Here is an 18,355-nt window from a genome sequence, read left to right on the forward strand (position 1 = left end):
GATGCAGCTTGAAATTTTCAGAGTTGGAAACTAAGGCAGGATGTCTCACTATAGCCTCATTATGTGTTTCACTAATCATTTCACAGTACATAAATGACATTACAGTTTGACTAAAATTTTATTGCAATGAGCCTGAAGTGAAGTGAAGTGAAAGTCGTTCAGTCGTATTCGACTCTTTGCGACCCCATGTACTATACAGTCCATGGAATTCTCCAGGCCAGAATACTGGAGTGGGTAGCCTTTCCCTTCTTCAGGGGATCTTCCCGACCCAGGGCTCAAACCGGGGTCTCCCACATTGCAGGAGGATCCTTTACCAGCTGAGCCACAAGGGAAGCCCAAGAATACTGGAGTGGGTAGCCTTTCCCTTCGCCAGGTGATCTTCCCAACCCAGGAATCAAACCAGGGTCTCCTGCATTGCAGGCAGATTCTTTACCAACTGAGCTATCTGGGAAGCCTGCAATAAGCCTATGTCATTTTAAAAACTTAACTCTAATAGTATTTAATATTAATGAATCATTTTTGTTAGGCTGTTGCCTGGTACACTCCCATTCACTGGAAGCAAGCATGGGAAAAATTAGAGACTGACATCGAATTTGACAGATGTTCAATAATAAGTGCAACACCTCAACGGCACATGTTTAATTGGCCAGCAGTTGCAACTACAACTAAAGAAAAACAAGACCAGTTTAAGAGAGAGTCCTCAAAATGCCAGGTGGAACAAGTTCAAGCTTCTCTTAAGAGGTAAAAGTTGCTCTTTTTTTAATTGCATTTTTGTCTGTGCTGGGTCATTGTTTCTGCGCAGGCTTTTCTCCAGTTGTGGACAGCAGGGGCTACTCTTTAGTGGTGGTACGCAGGCTTCTCATTGTGGTGGCTGCTCGTGTTGCAGAGCCCGGGCTCTAGGGCATGTGGGCTTCAGTAGTTGCAGCACGTGGGCTCAGTATTTTCTGCTCCAGGCTCGAGAGCACAGGCTCAACAGTTGTGGCACATGGGCTTAGTTGCTCCTTGGCATGTGGGATCTTGCCAGATCAGGGATCGCATCCATGTCTCCTGGACTGGGAGGCAGATTCATTACCGCTGAGCCACCAGGGAAGTCTGCTTGATTTTTTTTTTTTTAGTTGAGTTCTTCCCACAATTAATAAGGGTAGAACAGGTGGGAATGACTGGGTGACAATGTGATGAACAGATAAATCGATAAAAACAAACAAACAAAAAAAACTTCTATTTTAAATAGGACCATAAAAACCACAATAGCTTTTATGTTTTGAAACACAAAAACACAGAGCAAGCAGAGACACGCTCATGAGAAAATAAAGGTTGGCAATTTCCACTAATTGATATTAAGACCCCCCCCCCCAGGTTGTTTCATTTCATAACAGCTCTCCTGTTAGCAGTAAGGCCAAGGGGCAGTGCAGAGAGGAAGTCATCACCATGCCTTTCATAGAGCTTAGGTGGAGGAAGATTTGCATCATCTAGCACTTTCATCTTGGATCAAGAGGGGGCTGTGGCTGAAAGTACAGAATTTATGTTATTTATATGTAGTCAGATGCTTCTGATGTAATAACAGTGCTGCTCACAAGACTGGAAAAGCCATGCTCTCTAATCTTGGAACATGCTTTCTCTCTAATGGAGCCTTCATTATTCACATCACTGGGTGAAGTGGCTTTCCAGTTCAATTTGGGCTCAATTTTTCTTTTACAGAGAAAAAGAAATCCCACCAACCCTTTTCCCCACTCGCAGCCCATGGTGTCACAGTCCTAATGTCCCTGCACACCCCTACTGTGCACTGACCGATGCTCACAGCACCGCCATGGCTGAACACAGCTTAAACAGACAGCCCAGGTCAACCCGGACTGATTCAGTCCAGGTAGGTCAAAGGGATATTATTCCAATGAAGGGTAAGTGATGTATGTGTGTGTGTAGAACTAGTAAAAATGTGGTTAAGTAATAAAAGTCTCTTAAGTGTTAAAAATTATTCATATCCTCAAGAATAGATGGCCTCTAAAGTCAGTACCATGAGCTTGTTGACTTATGTCCATTCGGGTTATCCATGCAATGGCTCAGAAAAACCCAAACTTTTAGCCAGCCTAATACTTCTGCTCTAGCACAGTGTCTGAGTTATTGTTGTTGTTGTGCAGTTACTAAGTCGTGTCCGACTCTTCAAGACCTCATGGACTGCAGCATGCCAGGCTTCCCTCTCCTTCACCATCTCCCGCAATTTGCTCAGATTCATGTCCAATGAGTGGGTAATGCCATATAACCACCTCATCCTCTGCTGCCCCCTTCTTCTTTGGCCTTTAGTCTTTCCCAGCATCAGGCACTTTTCCATTGAGTTGGCTCTTTGCATCAGGTGTCTGAATGCATCATCAAAAGAACATCATGAACAAGAGGACATAGGATTCTTTAAGTGTGGTTAAAAGTACATTTTGTTTCTCAATAGACAGGATAAATGGGTCCTAGAAGTTAAGCTGTTGTAAAAAAAAATCCATTTTTTCTCAACACATTCTAATATTAATCCCAAATTCTTACTCTTTTTCCAACCAGAAGTTTCTTATATAAGTCCTTTAAGTAAAGCTTTTAGAGTTGGTGTTATTAGCCCAGGATCTGTTCATGGACTTCAGGAAGTCCACGGATCTGTTAAACTTGGAGAAAAACAAAAAAAAAAGTAAGCCTATGTGATGTTTTCTGGCAAGAAAGTTCACAAGGTTCACCAGAGGTTCCCAAATAATTAAGAACTGATTAGATATGGTGCCAGATCCTAAGCTTTCATATAGCAGCTAAATCCTGGAGAAGTTAAAATGATTTACAAACACATTTAGCAGAAAGATGCTTTTTTAAGTGAAATCTTGGGCAGAATCCCAATATATGAAATGGATGAAAACAGACCCATCCAAGTTGAAGAAGAGTGATTCCCACTACCCACTACAGCTATCTTCTTCTTTTATTTATTCATTTATATTACTGTTTGGCTGTGCTGGGTCTTAGCTGCCATGCAGGGGCTTTCTCCAGTTTCAGTGAATGAGGGCAACTCTCTAATTGTTGTGCTGGGGCTTCTCATTGCAATGCCTTCTCTTGTTGCAGAATTCAGGCTCTAGGGTGCTTGGGCTCAGTAGTTGTGGTGTATGGGCTTAGTTGCCCTGTGGCATGTCAGATCTTCCTAGACCAGGGATTGAACCCATATCCCCTGCATTGGCAGGTGGATTCTTATCCTCTAGACCACCAGGAAGTCTCACCCATTTTCTTCTCTCCTCCTTCCCTGTGATCTCTGAGGCACTTATTTGGAATCACAGGATTCTGTACATGCAGTATGAAAACCACCATGCTAGTGTACTAACCCATGCTAGAAATAGCAGCCCCCAAAATAATGCCTTTTAGAAGTGGAATGATGGAAATTCTGTAAATTCCTGAATATATTCCATTTCATAAAATTAAGTATCCTATGTCTTGTGCCTGAGTTGCTTCATCTATAAAGTATGAGACTTGGACCTGAAATTTTAAAAGCTCTTTCAGCAATAATATATATATATATATATATATATATATACACATTTAACATACATATATATTTTATAGACACACATATTTAGGACTTTAGGACTTAGATTTGAGATTTTAAGAAGTACCTTCATGTTTTTCTCCAACTAATGATTGCCTTCACTTATTCTAAACAACTTGTTTACCAAAGAAATTTGACTTCAAATTTTCTTGATACACCTTTCTATAGTGATGGCAACTTACACTGATTATTCAGTAAATTTTTTGTTCAACATAAATTGCACTATATTTGTATATTATAAAGTGATAGTTTTAAATTTTTATTTATATATTTATATTTTTTACTGTCCTGGGTCTTTGTTGCTGCACTAGGGTGTCTTCTAGTTGTGGCCAGTGGAGGCTACTTTTTGTTGCAGTGTGAGGTCTTATTGTGTGGCTTCTCTCACTGGGGTGGCTTCTCTTGTTGCAGAGTATGGGCTTTAGGGTGCATAGGCTCAATAGTTGCAGCTCACGGGCTAGAGCACAGGCTCAGTAGTTGCGGTGTACAGGCTTAATTGCTGTGCAACATGTGGGATCTTTCCAGATCAGGGTTCAAACCTGTGTCCCCTGCACTGGCAGGTGGATTCTTAACCACTGGACCACCAGGGAAATCCCATATAATGATAATTTTAAAAGACAATTACTTTAACACTTTCAGGGCATCTGTCATTCAGTTCAGTTCAGTCGCTCAATCATGTCCAACTCGTTGTGACCCCATGAATCACAGCACGCCAGGCCTCCCTGTCCATCACCAACTCCTGGAGTTCACTCAGACTCACGTCCATCAAGTCGGTGATGCCATCCAGCCATCTACCCTCTGTTGTCCCCTTCTCCTCCTGCCTCCAATCCCTCCCAGCATCAGAGTCTTTTCCAATGAGTCAACTCTTCACATGAGGTGGCCAAAGTACTGGAGTTTCACCTTTAGCATCATTCCTTCCAAAGAAATCCCAGGGCTGATCTCCTTCAGAATGGACTGGTGGATCTCCTTCCAGTCCATGGGACTCTCAAGAGTCTTCTCCAATACCACAGTTCAAAAGCATCAATTCTTCAGTGCTCAGCCTTCTTCACAGTCCAACTCTCACATCCATACATGACCACTAGAAAAACCATAGGCTTGACTAGCCAGACCTTAGTAGGCAAAGTCATGTCTCTGCTTTTGAATATACTATCTAGGTTGGTCATAACTTTTCTTCCAAGGAGTAAGCGTCTTTTAATTTCATGGCTGCAGTCACCATCTGCAGTGATTTGGGAGCCCAAAAAAATAAATTCTGACACTGTTTCCCCATCTATTTCCCATGAAGTGATGGGACCAGATGCCATGATCTGAGTTTTCTGAATGTTGAGCTTTAAGCCAACTTTTTCACTCTCCTCTTTCACTTTCATCAAGAGGCTTTTGAGTTCCTCTTCACTTTCTGCCATGAGGGTGGTGTCATCTGCATATCTGAGGTTATTGAGATTTCTCCTGGCAATCTTGATTCCAGCTTGTGTTTCTTCCAGCCCAGCATTTCTCATGATGTACTCTGCATAGAAGTTAAATAAGCAGGGTGACAATACACAGCCTTGACGTACTCCTTTTCCTATGTGAAACCAGTCTGTTGTTCCATGTCCAATTCTAACTGTTGCTTCCTGACCTGCATACAGGTTTCTCAAGAGGCAGGTCAGGTGGGCTGGTATTCCTATCTCTTTCAGAATTTTCAACAGTTTATTGTGATCCACACATACCTTTAAAATTTTATATTAATTAAATTTTTGCTATTAACAGATATACATCAGAATTTTAAGAGGTTTTTTCTTTGACTTCAGTTGAGAAAAGTGCAAATATATTAAGTCATAAGATATATTGTATAATTGAAATCTTTTAATTTATGTAAATAGCACTAAATACAGCACATGACATATAGTAATTGTTTAATGCATGTTGATGAAGGACAGAGTAGGTGACACTGAAGGTTTTTAAAGACTCATCTTTTAGAGTTTTCTCTGTATTTTAAAAGAGAATTTTAGAAACAGTGTTGAAAATGGAGTGGAGTGGAAAATATTCCAAAATCTAGGAGGAAAGAAGGAAGGAAGGAAAGAATAGAGGAGGAAAAATAAGGAAAAGAAGAACAAAGCAGGTGTGAAAAAGAGAGGACAGGAGTTGTAGTTTGAGTCCCAAAAGGACAGGAGAGTAAGACTGGGGCAAGAGTTATATTTAAAGAAATAATGACAAAAGTCTCAAAAACTGATGAAAGACATCAAGCCACAGAATCACGAAAAGTAAATTCTAAGCAGCACAAATTCAAAGGTAGCTCTATAATAAAACTTTAGAAAACCAAATCCTGGAAATCTGAAGACTAGGGAATGATATCTTCAGTGATGTGCTAAAAGAACTACTGTCCTAGAGTAGAAAGATACATGTCAACGCATCTGCTATGCACCTGAAATTGTCACATTATTAATCACTATACTCAAATATAAAATAAAAAGTTACAAAAAATTTAAAAGAACTATTATCCTGGAGTTCTATATCAATTAAAAATCAACTTCAAAATATGAGATAAAACAAAGACATTCTCAGGCCAACAAAAACGGAGAATTCATCAACCACAGACCACACTAAGAAAATACTTCAGCTAGAAAGAGAATAATCCTAGAAGGATGCACAGAGATGTTGGAAGAAGTGAAAAAAATACAGAGTCAAGACATGGTTCAACATAAATGAATATTCACTACACAGAATTGTACTACTATTGTCTTGTGGGGGGTAAAATAGAGAATTTAAATACATAACAGCTGTCATAGTTTCCCAAGCCTACTGTAAGAAAGTACTACAAACTCGGTGGCTTAAAACAAATCTATTCTCTCACCATTCTGGAGACTAGAAGTCTGAAATCAGGTTGTTAGCAGGGTTACACACTCTCTCTCTGAAGGCCTTAGGGGATGATCTCCCTTGCCTCTTCCTACCTTCTGCTGGTTGCCAGCGTTCCTTGGTGTTCCTTTTCTCATGGATCGCATCACTCTAACCTCTGCCTCCATCTTTCCACAATTTGTGCATCTGTATCCATATTTTCTTCTTCTTATAAGGACACCAGTCACTGGATTAGGGCCCACTCTAATCTACTAGAAATTCATCTTAACTTGATTACATCTGCAAAGACTCAAGTTCCAAATTAAGTTAGATTCACGACTTCAATCAAGAGGTTAGGACATATACATATACATATACATTTGGAGGGATACTGCTGCTGCTGCTGCTGCTGCTGCTAAGTCATTTCAGTCATGTCCGACTCTGTGCAACCCCATAGACGGCAGCCCACCAGGCTCCACCACCCCTGGGATTCTCCAGGCAAGAACACTGGAGTGGGTTGGCATTTCCTTCTCCAATGCATGAAAGTGAAAAGTGAAAGTGAAGTTACTCAGTCGTGTCCGACTCTTAGCAACCCCGTGGACTGCAGCCTACCAGGCTCATCTGTCCATGGGATTTGGCAGGCAAGAGTACCGGAGTGAGTTGTCATTGCCTTCTCCTTGGAGGGATACTACTTAACCCAAACAACAACATCAATAGCACAAAAATTAGGAGCAGAGAAAATGGAGTTAAAGTACTCCAAATGTCATGATTTGTTCAGTAAGTTGTAAAAATATACATTTATATTAGACTTCAGTAAACCAATTATGCATGCTGGAATTTAGGATAAACACTAAAAGAATAGTATATGAAATGTTGTGTTTCTGGCATGACATATGCCAAACTTTCATCATCATTCAGTTCAAAATATATCCTAATTTTCAATGTGATTATCTTTGATATGTGGGTTATTTGGAGATAATATAGCACAAAGTTTATTTCAAGAATGCAAAGTTGATTCAAACTTTGAAAATTAATCAACAAAATAAAAAAGAAAATTATAACCATCTCAATAGATGAAATTCAAATATAATTTCCTTTATGTCTACAAAATTCCTAATGTAAGCTATCATACTAAATGGTAAAGTAATTGAAATTTTCCCCTTGAGATCCAGCTCAAGGCAAGAATTCTCTCTAGGACAGTTCCCACTCAGCATTGTACTAGAAGTCTGGATGCAATAAGGCAAGAAAAATTATTAACAAATATTCCATAATTCATCAGTTTTAGTCCCAGATATCATAATGCCTAACAAATAGACACATATGTGGACCAAATGACAAAGACGATAATGACCACAGCAACTCTTTTTGTAAAAGCCATAAATTAGGAGCAATACTTCGAGATCAAACCAGTCAATCCTAAAGGAAATCAGTCATGAATCTTCATTGGAATGACTGATGCTGAAGCTGAAACTCCCATACTTTGGCCACCTGATGCGAAGAACTGGCTCATTAGACAAGACCCTGATGCTCGGAAAGATTGAAGGTGGGAGGAGAAGGGGATGACAGAGGATGAGATGGTTGGATGGCATCACTGACTTAATGGACATGAGTTTGAGCAACCTCTGGGAGTTGATGATGGAGAAGGAAGCTTGACGTGCTGCAGTCCATGGGGTCGCAAAGAATTGGAAACGACTGAGTGACAGAACTGAACTGAGAAGCAATACAGTTGTTCATTAACAATATCATGGATTAATTATGATATATTAATACAATCCGACCAAGATAATCACGATGGTATGATCACTCACCTAGAGCCAGAAATCCTGGAATGTGAAGTCTAGTGGGCCTTAGAAAGCATCACTACGAACAAAGCTAGTGGACGTCATGGAATTCCAGTTGAGCTATTTCAAATCCTGAATGATGATGCTGTGAAAGTGCTGCACTCACTCTGCCAGCAAATTTGGAAAACTCAGCAGTGGCCACAGGACTGGAAAAGGTCGGTTTTCATTCCAATCCCAAAGAAAGGCAATGCCAAAGAATGCTCAAGCTACCACACAATTGCACTCATCTCACATGCTGGTAAAGTAATGCTCAAAATTCTGCAAGCCAGGCTTCAGCAATACATGAACTGTGAACTTCCAGATGTTCAAGCTGGTTTTAGAAAAGGCAGAGGAACCAGAGATCAAATTGCCAACATCTGCTGGATGATGGAGAAAGCAAGAAAATTCCAGAAAAACATCTACTTCTGCTTTATTGACTATGCCAAAGCCTTTGACTGTGTGGATCACAATAAACTGTGGAAGATTCTGAAAGAGATGGGAATACCAGACCACCTGACCTGCCTCTTGAGAAACCTGTATGCAGGTCAGGAAGCAACAATTAGAACTGGACATGGAACCACAGACTGGTTCCAAATAGGAAAAGGAGTACGTCAAGGCTGTATATTGTCACCCTGCTTATTTAACTTCTATGCAGAGTACATCATGAGAAACGCTGGGCTGGAAGAAACACAAGCTGGAATCAAGATTGCCAGGAGAAATCTCAATAACCTCAGATATGCAGATAACACCACCCTCATGGCAGAAAGTGAAGAGGAACTCAAAAGCCTCTTGATGAAAGTGAAAGAGGAGAGTGAAAAAGTTGGCTTAAAGCTCAACATTCAGAAAATGAAGATCATGGCATCTGGTCCCATTACTTCATGGGAAATAGATGGGGAAACAGTGGAAACAGTGTCAGACTTTATTTTTGGGGGCTCCCAAATCACTGCAGATGGTGACTGCAGCCATGAAATTAAAAGACGCTTACTCCTTGGAAGGAAAGTTATGACCAACCTAGATAGCATATTCAAAAGCAAAGACATTACTTTGTCAACAAAGGTCTGTCTAGTCAAGGCTATGGTTTTTCCTGTGGTCATGTATGGATGTGAGAGTTGGACTGTGAAGAAGGCTGAGTGCCGAAGAATTGATGCTTTTGAACCGTGGTGTTGGAGAAGACTCTTGAGAGTCCCATGGACTGCAAGGAGATCCAACCAGTCCATCCTAAAGGAGATCAGCCCTGAGTGTTCTCTGGAAGGACAGATGCTAAAGCTGAAACTCCAGTACTTTGGCCACCTCATGTGAAGAGTTGACTCATTGGAAAAGACTCTGATGCTGGGAGGGATTGTGGGCAGGAGGAGAAGGGGACGACAGAGGATGAGATGGCTGGATGGCATCACCGACTCGATGGATATGAGTTTGAGTGATCTCCTTGTGATGGTGATGGACAGGGAGGCCTGGCGTGCTGCAATTCATGGGGTCGCAAAGAGTTGGACACGACTGAGTGATTTTACTGAACTGAACTGAACTGAATATATAAATGTGTCTATACATATATACAGATGGCAGTATTAAATACAGTATTACTGTAATTGATACACAAAAATTTTAAAACAGAACTTGACTGTCATGTAGAATATAGAAGGCCAATTAGTTGGACCTTTTACAATCAGACTGAGTAGAAAATAATTGCTTGTAAGAACATTGCAAAATCCCAAAGGTTTCTGTTATTTTTTATTATTGAATCAAGAGAAGGAGGAACTCTTATAAGGAAAATTATATTAAATCATATATTTAAAAGTAATGATTTTTCTCTTCTGCTGCTTGATTTCAGAAGATTCAGATTATAATATCACTATAACTTCTGTAGGAGTTTCATTTAAAAAATAGAAAGGAGAGAACCATTTATGCGTCTCTTCTTACAGCTGAAATGAAGGATTTTTTCTTTTTTACTTTACAAGGTTTTTTTAATGACCATATAAACAACTCCAAGATATTATCTCTAATGACAGAATGATTGGATAACTTCATGACTAAATTTTTTATTTCGAAACTTTCAACATTATAAAACAGAGGTATTTTAAAGTTATGAAAGTTATAATCTAATATATGAAAATACATCATTAATGATCCCTTGTTTCACAAAAGTAAAAATACTATTTTCGGAAGTCAAAATATTCAGATTAAAGTTCAATTCAGTTCAGTCGCTCAGTCATGTCCGACTCTTTGCAACCCCATGAATCACAACATGCCAGGCCTCCCTGTCCATCACCATCTCCCGGAGATCACTCAAACTCACGTCCATCAAGTCGGTGATGCCATCCAGCCATCTTACCCTCTGTCATCCCCTTCTCCTCCTGCCCAAAATCCCTCCCAGCATCAGGGTCTTTTCCAATGAGTCAACTCTTCACATGAGGTGGCAAAAGTACTGGAGTTTCAGCTTTAGCATCATTCCTTCCAAAGAACACCCAAGGCTGATCTCCTTCAGAATGGACTGGTTGGATCTCCTTGCAGTCCATGGTATTCTCAAGAGTCTTCTCCAACACCACAGTTCAAAAGTATCAATTCTTCAGTGCTCAGCTTTCTTGACAGTCCAACTCTCACATCCATACATGACCACTAGAAAAACCATAGCCTTGACTAGACGGACCTTTGTTGGCAAAGAAATGTCTCTGCTTTTGAATATACTGTCTAGGTTGGTTATAACTTTCCTTCCAAGGAGTAAGCGTCTTTTAATTTCATGGCTGCAGTCACCATCTGCAGTGATTTGGGAGCCCCCAAAAATAAAGTCTGACACTGTTTTCACTGTTTCCCCATCTATTTCCATGAAGTGATGGGACCAGATGCCATGATCTTCGTTTTCTGAATGTTGAGCTTTAAGCCAACTTTTTCACTCTCCTCTTTCACTTTCATCAAGAGGCTTTTGAGTTCCTCTTCACTTTCTGCCATAAGGGTGGTGTTATCTGCATATCTGAGGTTATTGAGATTTCTCCTGGCAATCTTGATTCCAGCTTGTGCTTCTTCCAGCCCAGCGTTTCTCATGATGTACTCTGCATAGAAGTTAAATAAGCAGGGTGACAATATACAGCCTTGACATACTCCTTTTCCTATTTGGAACCAGTCTGTGGTTCCATGTCCAGTTCTAAGTGTTGCTTCCTGACCTGCATACAGGTTTCTCAAGAGGCAGGTCAGGTGGTCTGGTATTCCCATCTCTTTCAGAATCTTCCACAGTTTATTGTGATCCACACAGTCAAAGGCTTTGGCATAATCAATAAAGCAGAAGTAGATGTTTTTCTGGAACTTTCTTGCTTTCTCCATCATCCAGTGGATGTTGGCAATTTGATCTCTGGTTCCTCTGCCTTTTCTAAAACCAGCTTGAACATCTGGAAGTTCACAGTTCACGTATTGCTGAAGCCTGGCTTGCAGAATTTTGAGCATTACTTTACTAGCGTGTGAGACTAGGTGCTAAATATTTCAGGCTCAAATAACCCAAGAAATTACCACCTTCACACTCTGAAATGGAAGCACTACCAGTGATAATCTCATCATTAAAATTCAAGAAATTATAGATGGGAATTTTCTGTAAGTGTTTGTAGCTCTAAAATGCAATACTCTGCTGAAGAACAAGCTTTTGGAGTGCAATTCAAAACCTTCATCTTCAGGCTCATCATTCTGGAAGGACACACATAAAATATTTACAAGAGTGTTTCATGCCAAAACATTGCTCCAAAAGATGAGAAGCGATGGCTAGATTGTTCTGTCTAAACGATTGCCTGTGTAAGGAAAATATCTTAGAAGCCTGTTTATATTTCAGGTCCATAACTCACTGTTCAGAAAGTTAATACTGTGATGTGCCAAACAGCATCCTGATTCATTAGATTTAGAAACCTATTAGTGGCTAAGAGAATCACTGTGTTAACCAGCAATACTCTGCGTTTTTGTTACTCTTTCTTGCACATCACATTTTCACACTTTGCAATCAGTTCAGTTCAGTTCAGTCACTCAGTCGTGTCTGACTCTTTGCGACCCCATGAAACGCAGCACGCCAGGCCTCCCTGTCCATCACCAACTCCCAGAGTCCACCCAAACCCATGTCCATTGTGTTGGTGATGCCATCCAACCATCTCATCCTCTGCTGTCCCCTTCTCCTCCTGTCCTCAATCTTTCCCAGCATCAGGGTCTTTTCAAATGAGTCAATTCTTCACATCAGGTGGCCAAAGTATTGGCCTAGAATGTTGATGTTCACTCTTGCTATCTTCTGTTGGACCACTTCCAGTTTGCCTTGATTCATGGACCTAACATTCCAGGTTCCTGTGCAATATTGCTCTTTACAGCATCGAACCTTGCTTCTATCACCAGTCACATCCACAACTGGGTATTGTTTTTGTTTTGGCTCCATCCCTTCATTCTTTTTGGAGTTATTTCTCCACTGATCTCCAGTAGCATATTGGGCACCTACTGACCTGGGGAGTTCATCTTTCAGTATCCTATCATTTTGTCTTTCCATACTGTTCATGGGGTTCTCAAGGCAAGAATACTGAAGTGGTTTGCCATTCCCTTCTCCAGTAGACCACATTCTGTCAGACGGCTCCACCATGACCCGTCCGTCTTGGGTGGCCCCACAGGGCATGGCTTTGTTTCATTGAGTTAGACAAGGCTATGGTCCATGTGATCAGATTGGCTAGTTGTCTCTGATTGTGGTTGCAGTCTGTCTGCCCTCTGCTGCCCTCTCAGCACCTACCGTCTTACTTGGGTTTCTCTTACATTGGATGTGGGGTATCTCTTCATGGCTGCTCCAGCAAAACGCAGCCACTGCTCCTTACCTTGGACATGGGGTAGCTCCTCTTGGCCATGCTCATGGGCTATCAAATACTAGCAACTCACTTGACAGTTCTTCTGAACTCACAGAGAAGAAAAAGAGATAGACATGACTGAGCAGCTTCCCTAGCGTGGTCTTTTCTGGAGGAGTGCATTGTAATTTGCATCTAAAATATTATTTTTCTTTCCTCTCTTGTTTTACAAGAATAAAATAACATTTCATCTCTGGGCTGGAAGTAATTTGTACTTGGGATCATCCATCCAGTACTATTTCAGTTTGATACACTTGGTTTTTTCTATGTAGGAATTATATTTCAACAAAGTGACTTTCAGTCCCTCCCAAATAGATGGAAGTGAGGTGACGGGGTCCAGCCCCAGTGGATCCAGGGTAATTCAAAGTTGGGGACAGAATCGGCATCCTAGGAAAAACTTATTTAATTACAGATAGAGAGAGATTAGAAAATTAGCGGAGAAAAGGAGGCTGAATAATTTGGTTTACGTGGAATACCAATCGCCACCTGCATAGGCCACAGGCGTCTTTCCGTTCTCCTGAAGGAGAGGAGGCACTGAGGCCTCCTTGGTCTGATCTTAGAAGCCCAGGCAAAATTAGCAGGCTTGGTGAGTACCCATGTACCAGATGGGAATTCAGCCAGAAAATAGTAGGAGAGAAAAAGAGGCTGAATAATTTGGTTTACGTGGGATACTAATAAAATTCCAAGACAAGGAATTTGCACCATCTACATTGGGCCACCGGTGCCACTTGAATATCGGAAGGTGCCCCTCCTTGGGCTCCTTCTCGTGTGGAACTTAAAAGCTGGGGCAAGTAAGTAGATGTGGTGGGCACCCATGCTCCAGATGGGAATTCAGCCAGAAAAACGGGGAGCAAGAAAGAATGACATGGGGGAATCAGTCTTTCCAGAAACTGATCCCATTTCTTTATTTTTTAGGTTTGCTTATATACCTTTTGTTACACATAGAGATAAATGGAAATTTTAAAGTCAAGCGGGGGTCAGCAGTCCTGATCTTTATCAAAATCAGGTGCTTCACATAAAAGTATAAAAAAAAGGTCTTAGGGGTTTTACATCAACTTCTGGCCATGAGGCCTGCTGACATTTTATGATCCTTTCTGATAACCAAATAACTTATTTTTTCCAAGGTGTTTTTTCTTAAACCAGGCGCCACCCTCTGAAGGTACCAGATAAAGTTGCATTCCTATAGGGTGAGGGTGTAGTGGGTTACAACTAAGAAAGGAATTTATTTAACCTAAGGTTAACATGATTAATCTTAAAGGTTAATACTTATTTCTCCTATATGCCAGTTATATTCATTATAAGGGCAGGGAATATGGAGATTTAGCAGCAAACATCAGCCCAACAAATGAAAACCCTTCACCAATGTTCCCCTTAAGATCTATTTAGTCTTAAGATAGTGATAAAGTTACATTTTTACATAGCAAGGACACAGTGATTTATAACAAAGTACAGTGATCTATAACAAAAGAGAAAATTCATTAACTCAAAAGTTCTAGTATTTCTAACATCAAAAACTACTATATTTCCTTTTCTATATTCCAAATACATTGATTAATATATTCCCAGGTGCCTAAGGATATGGAGGCCTGGTGGCAATCATTGACTCAACAATGAGAAAAGCCCTATGCTAATTAAGACTTTCAAGATACTCCAAACTCTCTGTGCTGTTTATGGTTGAGAGGTTGTCACACAAGCTAGTCTGTCAGCAGAGAGGTTTGACCTGAGACACCCTTGTCACACCCAGGAATTTTATTGACTGGAGCTGCACGTTTACTCCTTCTCTGAGAGAACCAGTGGGGAACAGCCCCCCATAAGGTCAGAGGTGTAGATGAGAGCATGAAACAGTAAAGTAGGTAGACTCTGGTTTGGGGGTAGATGCTCGGGAACAGGGGGTTTCCTGAGGCTCGATCCTGCCTTTGCGTATGCCGAGCCTCCTTCCTCATGACCTTTGCCAAGGGTGGAGTTCCTCACGCTGGCTTCCAGCAGTGAGGGAGGCCACCACTCTACCCTGGCGATGAATAGTCAGCTCATTCATCACCAGCGTAGAGCCACCTAAATTGGCAGGCTAGGCGGTGTCTGCTTCTGTTCACACATCTCCTTGTATTAATAACTCTCTCCTGATGCAACCTTATTCCTGAACCTCCCTTCATTGGCTACTGCGTCACTGTGGCTGCTGGAATTGTAGAAAGCATTTGAGGAATTTTACAGGCTGGTAAAATTATTCTGCAACCTCAGTTTTTAAAAATACATCTTCCAGATATTTCTTCTCTCAAAGTTTTAATTATATCTTGAGATCTATGTTCCCATTTAAAATGACTCAAAGTTTGGACTTACCAATCAAATAATACTTTTCCAGTGGTATTTAAACCCTTTGATTCAAGTTACTATTAAATATTGTCCTTATACCTTAGATTTTTTTCTTCAAATGAAAGATAATCCTTTGGTTGTTAGTTTATTCCAGGGTTTATTTTAATGTGGAAAAAATAATGCTTGGCATATAAGATCTTGCCCATCTGCCTAAGCTCAAGCCTTTTTTTGGGTTTGCAGAGATCAAGAAAAAACAGGACATCTGAGTTACAAAAGCAATAGGCAGTCAATTCAACAATTAAAGGTGAGTATCTAGAGATACTGCAAATTTGCCTTCTTTGAAGAAAAAGAAAACTAAAATAATTTGTAGATACATCTTTAGAAGCCATCAGATCATGGGATTTTTTCATATATCCTGTAATGATTAATTTTCTGTTAAATATTTATGTTGCTTTTGGAGCCATCCATTTGTTTTTCATCTCTGTTGTATGATAAACTTTCTAAGAGTGGGAAACAAAGAAATAGCACATGTTTACTTTTTGCCCTCATCCTACCTGTATACCCTCATCCTACCTGTATACCCTCATCCTACCTGTATACCCTCATCCTATCCTTGTTGTTGGGTAAGTAAGAGTGACTGAAATTCAGAGTCACTTAGAATACTTGCAGAAATGCTCTGTGACAACCTAGAGGGGTGGGATGGAGGTGGGGGTGGGAGGGAGGTTCAAGAAGGAGAGAAAATGTGTATACTTATGACTGATTCATGTTATACAGAAGAAACCAACGCTTGTAAACCAATTGTCCTCCAAATAAAAATAAATTCAAAAAAATGTTAAAACCTCAAACATTAAAAAAAAATATAACAGCCAGTGTTGGCAAGGATGAGGAGAAACCTCCATTCTCATTCATTGCTAAAGAGAGAATAAAGTCCTTCGAAACTTTAAAAACCATTTTGCAGCTATACCAGTACATTTTAGTTCCTATGAGCAACAAAGTATTCATAATATAACAAAGTTATTCTGGTTAAGGAGACTATGGAAGCTGTGTAGTTGTGTATTTTTTAAATGGTGATGAAAGAGTAGGAGCTCTGGCCTCTGCTATTTATTTGATAAATGACTTTGCATTGTTTAACCAATCACTTCCTACATTGCCTCATCTTTTTCGTGCTGATATCTACATCAAAGTGATATCTACAATGACTTCCTGTTTTATAAGTGGTTGTGTTTAAACTCTTGTCCAAAGAGCTGATGACAAGACAATTTTGGGTCAAGGAATCTTTTTGGTCAGTATCCTTTAGCTGACAATCCTTTGTTGCCCTAGTCCATGACTGATCTACTTATACGTCTTATTGATCTATTTTTCTGATGAAGCTTTGTGTTTACTCCTTGATTTCAGAATAAAGCTACAGGTACTGGATCCCTAACTTGTTAATATTCTAGACTCTGCTGACAAAAATGACTTACCACGACTACCCTACGCAGCCCGCTGGCCTTTCATGGTCCCACTAGCCACCCATGTCTATGTACCAACCTGTCGAGTTTTCTCTGGTTGCTCAGCTGTTCAGTTTCTTTCACTTTGTCTCTGCCTTGGTTTTTCCTGATCATCTTCTATTTTTCTGAATGTTACCTACTCTTACACAAGTCCACTCTTTCCATTTCTATAGCCTCGTTATCCTTGAGCTTCTGACCTCTTAAAAACATGATGGCTGCCTATTCCTATTCTTCTGGGAAGTTGTCTGCTCAGACACTTCTCATAAAACATTAGGGCTGTAAAAGAATTTATTTTAGCTACTTCATTCTAGAGTGAAAGAAACGGAAGTCTGTGGAGACAAGCTTACCAAAATTCACCTAGTAATCAACCACAAGGCCAAAATTAAGGATTTTTTCATTGCAAAGAACTGGAGACTCCAGCCTTGGCCCCCACTGATATAATCTCCGCTCCCAGAAGTCTTCTAGAGTTTTATCTACACTGGGACCCATTTCTTCCAGTTGGCATAGCCCTCAGCAGGGGGGTCATTGAAATGCAGAGGATGGGATCTGAGATCTGCCACAGGTGTTAGCAACCAGCACTTCTATACTCCAATTACCCTTCACTTTCTGTAACCAGAAGGGAATTGCACTGCATACAGAAAGTGCAGATGAGTTGGAAGAGGGACATTATATTAAAAACAAAAACAGGACTTTGTTCTAGTCGGTTTTGATTGGAAAAAACTGTTCTAAATCCTCTCATGGGATATTGAATAACATAATTTTGGCAAAAGATTGTAACCTTTGTTGGTCTTCTTCCATCATTATTCTGCTTAACTCCCATGGTCACAGATCTGTTCTCTGAGCCTCTCTGTGGGAAATTCTTTGGTAGTTCTGAGTTTTTTTGCACCTACTCTGTTTTGAAAAGTCCTAGTTTTCTTGAGACGCCTTTCTTTTGTTTTCTCAGAGCCTCCATCCTCAGCTGGTGACATCTCTAGGATGGATCATTAATGTGCTCTCAGAATATTTTCTGAAGCTTTTAGTGGGAGCAAAATTTTACTTCATCTGTCAGTGAATGACTTCTGTATTGCAGTTATATCTGGTGTGTCTGTTCTTGGAAAACTGTTCAAAGTCATTATTCAGTTCCCACTGGTATTTATATCATTCTTTGGTTACTTATATTGTTACACATCTGCATAGGATTTCATGGTTTTCACATTATCTTGTTTGAATCTATGAGATATAGGTAGGGCTGATGTTATCTCCATTTTATGGTTATAGAAACTTCAGCTCAGTGATTCAGTGACTTTCCTAAAGTCACCAAGATAGTAAGTGGCAGAGTGAAGACTAAAATCTTAGCCTAATGCCAGTGCTCTTCCACATGACTCTACTAATCAAGCATGAAGATTGTCTTTGTCTGATTGCACCCCACCCACTTGTCTGAAAGGCAAAAACACCCTACGTTTAGAAGTAGGACTAGAAAAAGACATCTTCATTCACATGAAAAAAAGCAGTTTGCTACCATGAGACTCTTAAGACATCTCCTTACACCAAAAAAGA

General features: G+C 40.3%; 1 protein-coding gene across 1 annotated transcript in view; it reads left to right on the forward strand.

The window, feature by feature from the left end:
- The window catches only part of LMNTD1 (lamin tail domain containing 1), a 103,853-nt gene that overhangs the window by 42,562 nt on the left and 42,936 nt on the right, over window positions 1–18,355 (forward strand). The window contains exons 7-8 of the mRNA XM_068971497.1: window positions 527–741; window positions 1,699–1,864. Coding sequence (XP_068827598.1) covers window positions 527–741; window positions 1,699–1,864 — 381 coding nt within the window. The remainder of the gene's footprint in view (window positions 1–526; window positions 742–1,698; window positions 1,865–18,355) is intronic.

Source organism: Capricornis sumatraensis, chromosome 4 (assembly GCF_032405125.1).
Source record: "Capricornis sumatraensis isolate serow.1 chromosome 4, serow.2, whole genome shotgun sequence".
In the NCBI taxonomy this organism is placed as follows: Eukaryota; Metazoa; Chordata; class Mammalia; order Artiodactyla; family Bovidae; genus Capricornis; species Capricornis sumatraensis.